The sequence below is a fragment of the Melopsittacus undulatus genome, chromosome 9 (assembly GCF_012275295.1).
Source record: "Melopsittacus undulatus isolate bMelUnd1 chromosome 9, bMelUnd1.mat.Z, whole genome shotgun sequence".
In the NCBI taxonomy this organism is placed as follows: domain Eukaryota; kingdom Metazoa; phylum Chordata; class Aves; order Psittaciformes; family Psittaculidae; genus Melopsittacus; species Melopsittacus undulatus.
The window spans coordinates 35,836,648-35,852,230 of NC_047535.1; the positions used below are offsets into that span (position 1 = coordinate 35,836,648).

At 61.8% G+C, this 15,583-nt stretch overlaps 1 protein-coding gene across 1 annotated transcript; it reads left to right on the plus strand.

The window, feature by feature from the left end:
• The first annotated feature begins 438 nt into the window (after positions 1 to 438).
• Positions 439 to 14,192, plus strand: LOC101876560 (sodium-coupled neutral amino acid transporter 3). Its single transcript, XM_005149442.3, has 16 exons — positions 439 to 534; positions 7,704 to 7,855; positions 7,999 to 8,083; positions 8,177 to 8,292; positions 8,768 to 8,841; positions 8,921 to 9,013; positions 9,094 to 9,175; positions 9,992 to 10,074; positions 10,200 to 10,258; positions 10,674 to 10,847; positions 10,980 to 11,059; positions 11,487 to 11,587; positions 11,671 to 11,795; positions 12,142 to 12,286; positions 12,718 to 12,821; positions 12,926 to 14,192. The coding sequence occupies exons 2-16, from the start codon at positions 7,746 to 7,748 to the stop codon at positions 13,028 to 13,030; spliced, it is 1,536 nt and encodes a 511-aa protein (XP_005149499.2). The 5' UTR covers positions 439 to 534; positions 7,704 to 7,745; the 3' UTR covers positions 13,031 to 14,192.
• The last annotated feature ends 1,391 nt before the right edge of the window (positions 14,193 to 15,583 follow it).

Below are 15,583 nucleotides of genomic sequence, written 5' to 3' on the forward strand. Positions count from 1 at the left end.
CTGGCCTCTGGCAGCAGCCCCCAGTGCTGTGGGTGTCAATACCTTGTGGTGTGGTGATGCCCAATGGGGTGGCAATGTCTGGTGAGGCACCAGTATCCAGTGGGCTGGGGATGCTCGGTTGGGTACTAATGCCCAGTGAGACACTGATGGCCACTGCGCTGTGACTCCCAGTGGGACTGGCGCACAGTGGGAGTGATGCCCGGTGCATAGCCATGCCCGTTAGGCACCAGTGCCTGGAGGGGCGGCGATAGCCAACGGGGAGGCTGTCGAGGCGGAGCCCGTGAGCAGCCAGTGCAGGGTTCCGCCGCCCCCCCGCCCCCTCGGCCCGTCCCTCCCAGGAGCGGCCCCCGACGCTGCCCGGCGGAGCGGACATTGGGAGCTGCCGCTCTGGGGGCGGGCCCGGCTCCGGTTTAATCTCCGGCTCCGCCGGGATTACGGCTGCAGAATAGTCTGTAATCTGCGGCACCGCGGGGCTGGATACCCGGGGCTACCCGCCCCAGCCCGCAGCACAGGCACCGCCGGAGAGGGGGGCAGGTGAGTCCCGTCCCGTTCTCCCCAGCTGCGCTCACTCCAGTGCTTTTGCCTTCTCTCCCCGCACCTCATCCTATCCCCCCACCCCATCTCCCTTCACCCCTCGCCCTGCCCCGCTCTTCTCCCGCAGCCTGGCGCTCCCCGCAACCCTCTCCTCCTTGTCCCGGAGCCAGACGGGTCCTTCCCTGCTGGGGAAGGCTCCGGCAGCGCTGGCAGATTGCAGTGCCCGGGGCGGTTTGCTTTGCTTTTCTCCTGCCACTTCTCTCTACACGAGCTGAAACCCTCCCGCGGGTGGGTAACAAATGCTGCGAGGGCAGAGGGAAGGCAGAGCTCTAACTCGCTGCCTTCGCACCTAATGCCCAGGCACAGCTCTTGCCCGCAGCGTGGTGCCGAGGGGGTTTCAGCACCGCCGCCTTCTTTGCTGATGTTTAATAATACCACCAGCCCCAAATACCCCTTTATTTCCTCCTTTATTTTTTCTATTTTAATTTTTAATCGCCCTTGGGAGTAACGTGTGTTTCTGAGGGCTGGGAGCGGTGACGGACGCGATCGGGTGTCAGGGTGCCAGGCTGAGGAGCAGGGGCACGGGCAGGGAGAGCAGAGGGATGTCTGCTGCCTCGGGAGCTGCAGGGGTTCGGCGGGGCCGTGCGTGCCGTGCTTCCCAGACCGGGTATTTATAGAGCCGGGACAGCCGTGTAGAAAGCCAGGAGGCACATCACGTTCCCAGCAGCCACGCGTGTCCCACGCCGCTCAGCGCTGTGTCCCGCTCTGCTGGAGCGGCTTGGGAAAGTCCTGCTGGAGAGAAACCTTCTCCAAGGGGAAACGGGGGCTCTTCGGACGGCTGTGGCCTCGGGATCCTCCTGCCGGAGCCGGCTGTGCGGTGGCAAGGGCGAGCTCCGGGCAGGTAGGATGGAGGGAGGCAGAGCCCGGCTGGCAGCCGAGGGCATGGCTGCGGCAAGCCACGGAGAGACGGGGAATTTTCCACTGGTGTTTGGATCAGGCCCAAGTGGAGCCGTTAGACCTGCCTGGTCCCTGCTGCCGGCCACGGGCACGTGTGCGCTCCCCGGCTTCATGGGGGACCCCAAAAACAGCCCTCCATCCCCGCGGCACTGCCCTGTTCCCAGGGACCGAGTGCTGAAGTGCCCTGACTCTGGTGACCAGGAATGCTGGGGGTAGTGGAACACCCCGCTCCCCCCCAGGGGTGCCAGCACCATGGGGGAGCCTGGCGGAGGCGCAGAGCCCCACAGCGCCCGGCCGTGCTGCAGCTGTAATCACACGCCAGGGCCGCAGCCACGGCAAACAAACAGGCACCGGCAGAGCCTATTTTCCTTGGCTCATGGAGACGGGGGATGGAGCGAGATCCACGGGCTCCTTTGGACACGCAGCCCTTGAGAAAACACAGGCGGGTCGGGGACAGGACGAGCCCCCATCTCCTCACTTCTCCTCACTGCGTGGGTCTTGACCGCCGCACGCTAACCTGGCTGCTGACGCAGGTTTGGGGCTGGCTAGGACCCCCATGCCAGCGGGGGGACAGACAGGCTTGTCCTGCTCTCCCTGAGCCAAGGAGCAGATGTCAGGTGGCCCCATGGCAAGAGTGGCAGGGCTGTGGGCACTGGTGGTCCCATGGTGCTTGGGCAGGCTGTGGCCCCTGGTTGGGATGGGTGCTGTGCTGGGGTGGGAGGGACACAGCTGTGGCTGAGGCTGGTCCCTCCTGGTTTTCCCACTGCTGCCTTGCTGGAGTTTTTGCCATCAACCCCTTAGTGTCATCCTGCCAAAGCTGGGTGTATTTTAAGGAGTGGGAACTCCAAGAAAGTATCTTGCTTCCCAGGTGAAATGCATCTCCAGAAGTGTGATAGAAAACCTAATATTTTCCAGGTGTTACCTGTACATCAGTCCCTACATTGCCGTCATTGGTATCACCATATTTCTGAGGTGGCCTGAGCTTCTGACAGGCAGTGTGTTGGCTTTAATCTGAAAGCAAAATCCAATATCCAGCCACGAACCATCTGAGATGCTGTGGGATCGAGGTTCCATCTCACCTAGCATCTCCTAGAGCCATGCTGGGTGCCATGGGCCTTGCGTTCTGTCAGCCCTCTTGCCACCCCTGTTCCCACACAGCTGGCCACCTCTGCTGCCTGACCTTGTCCCCCTCAGGCTCAACCCCTTCCCTCCCTGCTGGGTTGCATCAGCAGCAGCTTGGGCTGTCCCAGTGCTGGGCACGGCTCCCCTCACCTGGCCTTGGTTGCCCTCACCTGGCCTCAGTTTCCCCACCTCTCTTTCCAGTTCACCTTGATACTGGTGCTTGGATGTGGGAGGACTTAGGATGATGGTGGTGGTTGGTAGCTGTGCTGCAGCCCCTCATTCTTCCCGTGGCTCCGTCCTGGGGTGTCTGGCTGGCAGAGGATTGCTGTGGCTGAGCTGCTCCATGTTTGGCTCTGTCACCCCCTTTTCCTGCAATGCCTTTCCCCTCCCTGGCGTATCCCAGGCCATGGCACGTACATTGCTGGGGTTCGTGGCCAAGGTTTCTTGGCACTGGCCACTGGCACGCTCTGCCTGCAGGCAAGTCCACAAGCATGGGCAGAGCCATCCCTGAGGATATGGGTGCTGCTTGTGTTCTTCAAGGGAAGACCCCAGGTGGGCACTGCTTCCCTCATGGAGCAGAGGGGACAGCCTGGAGATGCCAGGGCAGGTGCTGGTGCCACCACGGCTCTACCAGCCAGGACAGTGGCTTCAAGAGCCGCTTACTCCTTCTTGCCACTGCCAGCTCTGCCCTGGACAGAGCCTGGTGGCATCACCTGGCCAGAGGCTGAGCCATGGTGTGGAATCTGGGGCTGAAAGCCCAGGTCACCCAAGGGCTAGGTGAGCCCAGGAGTGGTGCCACACTGCCCAGCTCATGCTGGGACCACCAGTGGGGCTGCAGGGGTAGGTGGGATGATGGCACTGCCTTTGCTTGGCTGGGAGGTGGAGGGAAGAAGTGGTGTAGGTTTAGAAACAGGGTTGGGGTGCTAATTTTAGGAAGAGAGGTCAGGGGTAAACCACGTCTGTGTGTGCTCAGGGTGAAGGGCAGGCTCTACTGCAGTGTCCAGCTGGCCCTGCTCTCAGCACCTGGCCTCCCAGGGCCACCCCCTGGTGCTTCTCTTTTGAGGGGCAAGGGGAGGTGATGGGGGTCCCCACTGTGTGTGCCTGCCCTGCTGAGGCCAGGCTCCCTGTGGAGGTGATGCTCAGGGACTGCTGAGGTTTGAGCTGTTGTTCCAGCTCTGCCTGCACACCCCTGTGTCTACAGCAGTGCCAGTGGCTGGTGAGGGGCCTGAGGCTGGGGTCACTTTGTGCCCAGCAGCAGTTTAGGGGGCTGATTAAGGACCTCAAGATAGAGGTCACCCCATCTCCAGTAGCAGTTCAGGGAGCTGACCAGTGACCCCAGCCTGGGAGCCACCCCATGCTGAGCAGCGGGGCCAGGGGTAATCCCAGGGCTGTGTGCTGGTGGCAGTGGAGGCACCCCTACCAGCTTGCCCATGCTGCCCACCTCTGTGGAAGAGCTCTGTCACCAGCGCAGCCCCAGGGAACATGAGACCTTTGTGTGCCCAGACGCACTGAAACCTGAACAGGCACCTTGGCAGGTGGACATGGGTGGGGGGGCCTTGCTGCTGGCCCCCTGGCACACACTGGTGAGTACCCAGTGGGGTACCTGTCTGTGAGCACGCAGGCGGCAGCAGCAGCAGGCTTGGTGCTAAAGCCGGATTACCACCAGAAATAGTCCCATGGTCCAGCTGGGCGGATTAGCTGGGATTCATCTGCAGAGGGAGAGGAGATGGGGAGGGCATCTCTGCCCTGTGGGGGTCCCTGGCCTTGGGGAACACCCGCACGCTGTCAGGGAGATGTGGCACCTTTGTTCCCACAAGTGAGAGCAGCAGGTGCCCATAGATGGGTGTCACAGGCTGCAGGGACATGATGGGTCAACACATCCCGGGGTTGGCACCATGTGGTGCAAGCAGGGCTGGCAGGCGGTGGCTGCCAGTCCCCATGTGTGCCGTACTCCCACCAGCACAGTGTGCTCCGGTGGGACTGTGCCGTACCAAGGATTGACCGGGATAACCAGTGCAGTGTGAGAGCCAGGCTTTCCCGAGCTGATGTGTCCTCTTCACCGTGCTGTGGGGTGCAAGGGACCCCTTCCCTCCGGGACGCTCTGCTGGCATTGCCGACACATCTCCCCTGCGCCTGGCTGTGCCTTGCTCCCAGCTGGGATTTTCTACCTTTTAAATGAAGTCTTTATGGAAGCGAAGTGTCAGGCAGAGGGATGCAGTCCCTCCAGGACAGGATCCCACGCAGTGGTGCCCCAGCCACCTGGGAGGGCTGGTGAGGGACCGGCATAAACCCAGGGCTGCTGCCTGCCAGGCAGGGACTGGGGAGTCCTGCCGCCCCACAGCCGTGTCCCCGTCCCGGCAAGGGGGGACAGGCATCTGTGCTGGCCGGGGCACGGCGTGCGAGGCCGAACGCAGCCTCCCGTCAGCGCACAGATGGGGCTGGAGGAAGGGTACGTGCCGCCCCACACACAGGGCTCGGCGTTCCCCTCGGGGGGTGCGGAACGGCACCAGGACCGGCTCGGGATGCCTGCCGTGACGGGAGGTCGGTGGGTGGATGGTGTCCCTTGTGTCACTGAGCAGTGGGGCAGCAGGAGCAGCCCACAGGAGAGCCTGGCATGGGTAGAGAGAGGTGGAAGGTCTGACAGCAGTGAGGCTGCCACTGTCCTGTCACCCGGAGCTGTCAGGAAAGCAATGTAGCTGGCTCAGCACCCCCAGGGACATGGCCCTGGGTGCCACAGTGGAGGGATTCTCTGCACATACACATGTCTGTGCCCATGCCATCAGAGTGGGCGATCTGTGGTGGTCAGGAGTGTGCTGGCCAAGGGTCCAGCGAGGACGGCAGCATCCCATCTGTGTGGTGGCATAGCAGCCCTGCGGTGGGCTGGGGCTCTTGGGGCTGGCACGCCGTGGGATGCTCTGTTCCCAGAGCACAGGGGAATTGGGCATTCAGGGAAAGGGTGAGTCCTGTGCCCTGGGGACCCACTGCACCGCCCAGGGCCATCCACTGCTCCACGTATTTGCTGTTCTGCCCACCTTATCACAAGGCAAACAGCGTCAGGCAGGGCACACTCTGCCCGATCGAAGCGTCTCCTGTTACTCCCCTTTCATCTTCCCACCTTCCCCCGCCGCTGATGACGGGAGAGACCCTGGCCGAGGAGCAAAGGCCAGGGCTGGTCATGGAAGTGACAGCGAGCGGAGCCGGGGCCGTGCCAGGGCTGTCGGGCGAGAGGAAGCTTCTGGGTGGCAGCGCTAAGCGCGGTGCATGCAGAATAAGCCCGGCCGTGCCGCTTGCTATTCCGAGAGGCGCTCGGGGGAAGGAGCTGGCATTTCCTGAGCCGCCCGGAGAGGTGTAATTATAACCTGGGAGAAGAAAGGGGCTGCAGAGGAGAGCGCCCAGCCTGCCCGGCGCCCGGCTCCTGCCCGGCGCCCGGCTCCTGCCCACCGCCCATGGGGTGCAGCAGGGCCCTGCCTGCGGTACTGGGCGGGGGGTCGTGGAAGTGATGGAGCACTGGGGATCCGGGCCCCCCTCAAGCGCAGCACCGGGAGTGACCGGTTCGGCGGTGCCTGCCCACGGCAGTGGGAAGGTGCAGAGTTAACGGCGGCGGTTAGACGTGCTGACAGCCTTGTTCGTGCCTGGATCTGGCCCAAGCGGAGGCCTAGCAGAGGGGATAAATCATCCCAGTGCCTGCCCTGCGGTTCCCTCTCTTCCCCCGCAGAGCTGAGCCTGCCTGCTCTGGTCTCCACTGGCCTGTGCCCTGCCTCTGTTTCCCCACCAGGCTAGGTGCCTCAGGCAGGGTGGCCCGACTCTGTGCCCCTCATCCCAGGCTAGCCTTAGGGGCTCAGCCCTCCGGCAGTGCCATATCTGGCATGTGGCCTGGGATGACCCTGCCAGATCTGTTTGGTGGCCTGGATAGGCAGGGACAGGCAGGGCAGCAGCTCTAGAGCCTGGAAGTACAGGCACCCACACCCTGCTGTCACATTCTTCCTCTGCGTGACAGGGGGACTGCCGTCCCTGGAGTCCCCCTGCCCCAGCAGTGCCACGGGAGAGCACATTTTGTCCCCAGGGCCACCAGTCTCCTGGGGGTGTAAAAATAGGCACGTCCCCATCTGCTCACCCTATGGGGACCCCAGCCACTGGGGTGAGAGGGCAGCAGCATCCTCCGGGAGTTGGGGTCCACACTGCATCCCTGCCAGCCCTCACCTTGGGTGGGTGACATCTTCCCTTGGCCAGACATGGCCCCAAAGTGGCGCCCCCCCCGGCATGCAAGACAGAACCCCAGCCCTTCAAGCCTGTGGGGGGTGGCGGGGACCCTGCTCCCGCTGCCAGCCTGCCCCAGAAAGCCACCCTGTCCTGTTTCCTAGTGGGGCGTGGAGGGCCAGGGCTCTCACAGAGGCAGCTTTGTGCGGCGTGCCAAGGCGTCCTGCTCTCGGCAGCCCGGCCTCCTTCTCCTGCCAAGGAGCTGTCTCACAGCCCCGCGCTCTTTCCTGCTCCGTTTGTCCAGCCCTGACATGCCCCTGAGCCCCTGTCTTGGCAGCCCAGCTGCACCAGCCAGGGTGGTGGGACATGGGTGAGACCTTCACGGCAGTGCCACAGGCTTCATGTAAGGCTGATGGATGGGGTGTCCCTGAGCTCCACTCTCCATCCCCATCTGCCCACCAAAACGCCTCTGCTTGCCTGTTGGTGCCCATCTGCAGGAGGGTAAACTGAGGCACAGTGCTGAGTGCTGCAGGCAGGGGATGGAGATGGGCAGGCACTGTGGATGGAGGCTCTAGGCTGGGCTGGCATCATGCTACAGGAAAGGGAGCAGAATGTCCCTGCAGGTGAGGGGTGGAGGCACTGAGGGGCCCTTGTGGGACTGTTGGAGAGGGGGTGAGCTCTGTGGGGTGAAGTGTGCTGAGTGGGCAGAGGGCAGAAGCCCAGCCGTGGTGCTGGCTCTCTGGGTAGCCTTGTCCTCCCAGTGCCTGTCCCTGCAGTGCCACCAGCACTGGTGCTGAGCCCAACAACAGCATCCCCTGTGGATGCAGGACTTGCAGACCAGCCTCTCCAGTGCTCCTGCTTAGAGCTGGACCCCTCTTGCCCCACTCTTGCAGAGCCCAAGGAGAGCCCGCAGTGAGCCCAGCCATCTCTCTGCCATGGATACCACGGGTGTACCGCTCCAGGCCGAGATGGTGGAGCTGGTGCCCAACGGGAAGCACACAGCCGCGCTCACCACCTCCACCATGGCCTCGCTGGCAGGTGACAGGTAGGGACCCCCGGGCAAGCTGGGGTGCCAGAGGTTGGGTTGCTCATCACCCTTGCAATGCCAGCTGGCACTGCCCTGGCTTTGGGTGGGACACGGTGGCCCCAGCTCTGCTTTGGCCTCATCCTGCTCTCTCTGGTGGCCAGGTTTGAGGAGAACCAGACTGACACAGCAGAGATGGAGGAGTTCCTGCCCCAAGGTGCCAAGAAGAAGCAGACGCACTTCACTGATGTAAGTATTGGCATAGGCACCATGGTAGTGGTGGGATAGGGGTAGCTCCTGGTGTGCCTATTTTGTCCCCTCCTTATTGGCTCATGTGCACAGTTCGAAGGGAAGACGTCTTTTGGGATGTCTGTCTTCAACCTGAGCAACGCCATCATGGGCAGCGGCATCCTGGGACTGGCCTATGCCATGGCCAACACTGGCATCATCCTCTTCCTGTGAGTGCTGTGCACCTGTGGGGGCTTGGGGAGGATCTGGGTGTGGGGGGCTCTTCCTCAGTGGGTGCCAAGGGTGCAGGGAAGAAAGGTGTGGGGTGATGCAGGGACCAACATCCTGCTACCTGAGCAATGCCCATCCCTGGCATGAGCCTGTCTGCCCCTGCCGGGTGCTGTGCCCCACTGGGGATGAGGATGATGATGATGGAGGACTCCCTTAATACAGGACCAGATTTCCCCATCTGGCCCAAAGGATATGGGTACTGGCTCCTTTTGGGCATGGGGACAGGCACCCCCATGGCTGGGGATGGGACTGTGAGCACGCTGTGGGTCATCCACCCTGTGAGCACCCAGCCAGTGCCAAGGCAAGGGTCTGGGTGGCCTGCCAGGGTGGCAGAGCGCCCATGCAGGGTTTACTCCATGGCTGTGCCCAAGCCCTGTGCTGAGACCCACTGGTGACAACACTGTCTTCCCACAGCTTCCTCCTGACAGCGGTGGCCCTGCTCTCCAGCTACTCCATCCACCTGCTGCTCAAGTCCTCAGGCATTGTGGGTGAGTGCCAGATCCATGGGGAAGCCATGCCAGGGGGTTCCTTCCTGACCCTCACCCAGCACCTCTCCGCATCCTGCAGGCATCCGTGCCTACGAGCAGCTGGGATACCGAGCCTTTGGCACACCAGGGAAGCTGGCTGCGGCCATTGCCATCACGCTGCAGAACATCGGAGGTGAGGATGGGGCTGGCAGGGCTGGGGCAGGGGTTGGCACTGGAGCACATTGGTGCAGCACGACCCCCTCTGCCCTGCAGCCATGTCCAGCTACCTGTACATCGTCAAATCCGAAGTGCCTCTCGTCATCCAGACCTTCCTCAACCTGGAGGAGAAGACCACGTGAGCTCCTCCTGCCTGTGCTGCCTGTGCCTTCCCGTGCAGGCGCTGGGGCTCCAGCTCCAGCTGTGCAGCCCTGGCACGGATTTACTGACATTAAGCCACTACTATTTTTGATAACTGTCAGTGATGAATAAGCCCTTGGGTGGGATTAAACTGAGCTGAACTTCCAATCCCTGCTCCTCACATCCCCTTGGGATCAGGCTTTCCTCCTTGAGCAGAACCCGGGGCTGCTGCAGGGTGGGGAGGGGGAGTTCTAGGTTGGGAATGGGTCCCCAACCCCATGCCTTCATCCCCATCTGGCAGCATGGGGGGTGAGAGCTGGGCAGATGCTGGGCAGAGCTGCCACAGAGACCTCCACCAGTCCAGGACTGGGCATCCCAACCATGCTTGATCCTGGCTGCTCTGGGGTGATTGACCAGGGCTGGGCAGGGGTTGTGCCTGCAGTGTTGAGGACTTGGCTGAGGCCCCCTTGCAGATGCTGGTGCCCTGGGCAGCACATGGAAAAACATGCTGAGAACAGCAGTTCTCAGCCTACCCGCAGCAGCTCTAGCCCTTGGGGATGCACCACTTTGAGGGTGGGCAGGACCCCAGCTCAAGAGTGCCCAGGGATGTGCCTCAGTGGTCCCAGAGATGCCATCTCAGGGGTCCCTGGGAATGCTTGCACAGTGGGATATTAGTGGAACTCTCAAGGGGTGCCAGTGTCCCTGGGCTGCCAGCTCAAGTGTCCCCACGTGTGGCAGACAGCCCCCCTGTATGTCTGCCTGTGCCTCACGTGCCTCGGCAGAGTGCAGCAGTGAGCAGGGCCTCTGATTCCAGGGACTGGTACATGAATGGGAATTATCTGGTGATCCTGGTTTCCCTCACCATTATCCTGCCCCTGGCCCTCATGAAGCAGCTGGGTAAGTCAGTGATGCTCCCTGCAACACCAGCATCTGGCACCCCGGTGCTCCGATGGGGTGACAGTGCCAGCCTGGGGTGTGATGGGTCCTACCCATACCCACTGGTTGCTCTTCTCCCTCCCCAGGTTACCTCGGCTATGCCAGTGGCTTCTCACTCAGCTGCATGGTCTTCTTCCTCATCTCGGTGAGCACCTGCTGGCACATGCTGGTAGCTCCAGGTGCTGAGCACCCTTGTGCTGGGGTGCATGGCTTTGCTGCCACACGGCCAGGCTGCATGCCATGGTGACAGTGGGGACATCGGGTGCTCCGGGCTGTGGAGATGTGGTGATGCTGTCATGCTGCTGGGTTATTTTTGGCTGAAGGAGCCAAACACTGTGGAAAGGGGACAGAAGAGGGTGCCCGGGGGGAAATGGTTCATGTGGGCCCTCCACGTGCTGCTGCCCTGCTGTGCCCCACTGTGCCTAATGTCTGCCCTCACAGGTGTAGGCTGGGGGCCAGCATTGCCATGGGTCACTGTAGGGGCACCCTCCCGCTGGATGTGGGTGCCGGGAGGGCCATGGTGCTGGGTGCTGACCATCCCCATGTCCTCCCAACCCCAGGTTATCTACAAGAAGTTCCAGATCCCCTGCCCACTCCCTGAACAGGAAGGGAACCTCACGGGCAGCCTCAACTCCACCTCTGTCAGCACCAGTGACTACCAGAATGGCTACACCGTCCTCCAGGCCCCTGAGCAGGGCACCTGCACCCCCAGCTTCTTCACCCTCAACTCCCAGGTAGGGACCTGGGATGCATCCCTGGGGCTCTGTGTGAGCCCTCACCCTGTGCACCCCATGAAGGCTGATGGTTTGGTGGTGGTGGCACCCACCAGCTTGGCCTCAATGCCCAGCAGCCCTCTTCTCATGCAGACAGCATACACCATCCCCATCATGGCCTTTGCCTTCGTCTGCCACCCTGAGGTGCTGCCCATCTACACTGAGCTGAAGAAGTGAGTCCTGGGTAGGGGGACCTACAGGGGGGGATGAGCTCATCAAAGGCAGTGCCATCCGGTGTGGGACCTGTGCAGGGGCATCATGGAGAGGTGGGTGATATGACCCTGCTTGGGTGGTGGGTGACAGGACCTGGGATGTCCCAGGAGATGTGTGATGCAACCCAAGCTAAATGGCTGGTTGGTGGTGGGTCCTATCACCCCTGGGAGGTGGGTGATACAGCTCAGGATGGGTTGTGGATGGGTGGGTGATCTGACAAACCACACAGCCCAGGAAGGGGAAAACAGCTTCTCTCCACACAGCCCCATGCACCCCATGCTGGTGTTCCAGCATCACTCCTCCCTGCTGGGTGGTTGCTCAGTGCTGGTTGGTGCTGTGCAGTGGGATGGGCTGCAGGGGATGTGCTGAGCTCGCTGTTTCCTGCAGTCCCTCCAAGAAGAAGATGCAGTGCATCTCCAACATCTCCATCACGGTCATGTACCTCATGTACTTCTTGGCTGCGCTCTTTGGCTACCTCACATTCTACGGTGAGGACTTGGGGATGGGGGTCCTGCTCTCATGCCAGTATCGGGTGTTGGTGCTGCCAGTGCTCATCCACTGCTCCCCACAGACCGGGTGGAGTCGGAGCTGCTGCACACCTACAACAAGGTGGACCCTTTCGATGTGCTCGTCCTGTGTGTGCGGGTGGCTGTGCTGACAGCTGTCACCCTGACCGTCCCCATCGTCCTCTTCCCTGTGAGTGGACCCGTGGGCACTGCAACCCTGCCTGCCACAGGGATTTGAGAGGGGAAACTGAGGCAGCGATAGGGCTGGGACCTGGAGACAGGGATTGGTGAGGCTGCAGGGACTGGGAATGGGACCTGCTGGGTGTCAGGGACAGGGCTGGGAAGAGGTGACAGGGACTAGGGAGGCATCAAGGTCAGAGCTGGGACAGGTGAAAGGGTGATGGGGACTGGCAGGATTGTGGAGACATGGCTGGAGCAGGGGAAACAGTGACAGGGACTGGCAGGATTGTAGGGACAGGGGATGGGATGGGCCCTGTCTCCAAGGATGGAATGTGACCCTCTGTCCCTGTCTCCAGGTGCGCAGGGCCATCCAGCAGATGCTGTTCCAAGGGAAGGACTTCAGCTGGATCCGCCATGTCACCATTGCTGTGGTTCTGCTGACCTTCATCAACCTCTTGGTCATCTTTGCTCCCTCTATCCTTGGCATCTTTGGCATGATCGGTGTGTGGCCCTTTTTGGTGCTGGGTGTTACAGGCAGCAGAACAGCCCCTGCCTGGTGCTCAGCTTCGCCTGACCTCTCTGTGCCTTGGTTTCCTCCTTTCAACATGCCATGACAAAGGGGCATGTGGGATGTCCCGCAGCCCCCTCCCTGTCCCTGCAGGCAGGTTTCTGTGCTGCAGTGCTGGCTGCTTGCTACGCTGCTGGCGAGCACTTGCTCTTCCCCTGGGTGTTCCCCTTGAACCCCCAATCCAGGCTCCCCCTGCTTAGCACCCAGCTCGGTGCCAAGGCCCTTGCTATGTGGGGACAGTGCCAGGACACAGTGTCCCTGGGTTCCTGGAAAGCTTTGCCAGGGCTGGGGTTGGCAGGGGGGAGAGGACCTGCCTGGCATCCGGGCTGGCAGGGCTGAGCTGCTCCATCCCTGTCTGCTCCAGGTGCCACTTCTGCTCCCTGCCTCATCTTCATCTTCCCTGCCATCTTCTACATCCGCATCATGCCCAAGGACAAGGAGCCACTGCGCTCCACTCCCAAGATCTTGGTAAGCACATGGGGACAGGACAGGAACAGGGAGAGGGATCCTGGGGTCCTGTGCTGGGGACCCTGTTACCCTGACTGTCCCTGACTGCTTCCCTGTCCCCACAGGCTGCCTGCTTTGCCCTCCTTGGAGTGCTCTTCATGATCATGAGCTTGAGCTTCATCATCATTGACTGGGCTACAGGAGGGGGGAAGAGTGGTGGCAGCCACTAGCCAGCATTGGGTGCCCACACCAACCCCTCCCACCCCACCGGTGCCCCAGGGACAGCCAGCCCTGGGCTCAGCCCCTTGCCATGGCCCCATGGGCTTCCCCAGGGACCTTCTGCCATTGCTGCCCATCACCCATGGTGGTGGTGAGGGGGCATGAGCCATGGCAGGCACGGGGATTCCCCTGACCTATGCTCACGATGGGGCAGAGAGCCTGGGGCAGGTGTGTGCCCCCTCCCTGTTCCAGCAGGTCTCCTCCCTGCCCCACACCTCAGTTTCCCCATCTGTAAAATGGGAATAACACTGCCCTACCTCAGCAGGAGCTGGCTGTGCAGTGGAGCTCAGGTCTGCGCACCTAGAGCCGCCAGCAGCAGGTACTGCCAGGGGTGTGGGGAAAGGGGGCACTTACCTGGCCCCCCAGACAGCAGCCAGAGCCCTGATGAACAGTGTGGGGAGCTGGAGCCTGTGCCCAAGGCACACATCCTCTCCTGGTCCCCAGAGCGATGCCACCCCACTCCCCCTGCATCATGAGGGCACCCTGGTTGGGCAGTGTGGCCCTGCCGCTGTGGCTGATGGTACCAGCCCGCTGCTCTTGAGCCTGCTGAGGACACGGTTGGCTCCCAGTACCCGCGGATGGGACCCCAGTGACCTCCAGGCCATGCATGGGGACCAGCAGGATTGCTCTGGGGAGGTCCATGCAGGCAGGGGCCTGGCCCTACCGAGGGGTGCAGGTTGGGGGATGCTGGGGACAGCTGTCATGTCGGCCAGCTTGGGGGCTCCAGAGCCATCTCCCTGTCTGCGTGCCCAGATGCCAGGGTGATGGGCACCCACACAACCCAAGCTGGCCCTGCTAGCATTGCACCTAGGCCCAGCACCCGGGCACCCACAGCCCTCTCCTGTCCGCCCATCCATCCACTTGTACATGCCGCTGGGACACCCCATGTCATGCCAAAACCTGGAGGGTGGGTCTCCCACTCCCTGCCTCCCTTCCCAGGGTGGGAGGCAGCCCAGCAGGGTGGGCAGCGTGGGGCAGGGGGGCTGTCCCACAGTGAAGTACATAAGAGATGTATTTTTTTACAGGGGTGGTGGAGGCTGGGATGCTTTTTATAAATACTGTATATAAGAGTAGATCTTTTTTAAAGTGTTGTGTCGCTCTGGGTAGCTCTGTATAATGTACATATATATATATATATGGGATGGGGAGAGACAGTGAGGGGCATCACTGTGGACACTCACCATCGCCTTGGGGCTGCCAGCTACAGCGTGACCCTGTCATCTGCCCCCAGCCCGGCTGCTCCATGCTGGGGTGATGCTCTTGAATCATCCATGGGGAATGCCCGTGCTGGTGGGAGGCCGGCCCGAGCAGCTCCGTCAGCGGGAATAAAGATGTGAACATGCCCAGGTCTCAGGCGTCACTGGGGCGGGAGAGGGGCTGGCACCCAGCGCACCATGTCCCGGGTCAGCATGGACATACAGACACACACAGGGGCATGGATGTACATGGGCACAGCATGGACATACAGACACACACCGGGGCATGGATGTACATGGGGACAGCATGGACATAGAAGCACCCACATGCATGCCCAGACATATGGCAGGACAGCCAGACAGACAGACTGCCCCAGGGGCAGCCCCAAGCCCCTCAGCCTCTCCCATGGCCCTGTGTGGATTGGGGTGACGTCCCCCATCTCCCTCAGTCGGGCCCTCTCCCCCTGCCTGTGGGCACAGGGCTCTGCTCCAGGCCTGGGCACAGCTCCAGCTCATTAGCAAAGCCTTATTAGCACCACAGCCTGCTCCCACGGGAACAGCCCTGCTCCCCCCATGCCAGGCTCCATGAACCCCACTGCTGGGCTGCATGTGATGGTGCAGCACCTCTTCCCCAGCACAGTGGCTTCTCGGCTACAGCATCCTCACTGCCTCTACCTCACCTGCTGGGTGAGGAGGGGCTGGGGGCCTCAGGATTTGCCATAGAGCTGGTATGGAGTGAGGTAGGTTCCTGGGCATGGGCCAGCCCAGCAGGGAGCTGGCACACCTGGGCACCCTCCTTGGGCTGTGTGGGGTGTTCAGTTCACAGGGGAGCATCCTGGGAGCTGGGTACCCCCTGCCCTGGGTGACAGCTGCCTCAGGGGTGCTCCATCCTGCCCAGACCCATCCTTGCTCCATCCCTTTCTGTGGACATCTCCAGCCCTGGCACCCACCGAGGGGCTCCCTCCTCTGGCAGCCTCTCACAAGGGTCTGCAAGGGCTGAGGGGATGAAAACATCCCAAGATGACACAGCCCAGAAAGCAACTGTATCCTGGGCTGCATCAAAAGGAGTGTGACCAGCAGGTCAAAGGAGGTGATCCTGCCCCTCTACTCTGCTCTCGTGAGACCTCACCTGGAGCATTGTGTGCAGTTCTGGTGTCCTCAACATAAAAAGGACATGGAACAGGTGGAACAAGTCCAGAGGAGGCCACGAGGATGATCAGGGGCTGGAGCACCTCCCATATGGAGACAGGCTGAGAAAGTTGGGGCTGTTCAGCCTGGAGAAGAGAAGGCTGCGTGGAGACCTCATAG

Excerpts from the sequence above, each read along its gene's own strand:
- LOC101876560 (XM_005149442.3), top strand. The coding sequence starts at position 7,746 with ATGGATACCACGGGTGTACCGCTCCAGGCCGAGATGGTGGAGCTGGTG. Across the intron at positions 7,856-7,998 it reads GCCTCGCTGGCAGGTGACAG|GTTTGAGGAGAACCAGACTG; the intron begins GTAGGGACCCCC and ends TCTGGTGGCCAG. Across the intron at positions 9,176-9,991 it reads AACCTGGAGGAGAAGACCAC|GGACTGGTACATGAATGGGA; the intron begins GTGAGCTCCTCC and ends CTCTGATTCCAG.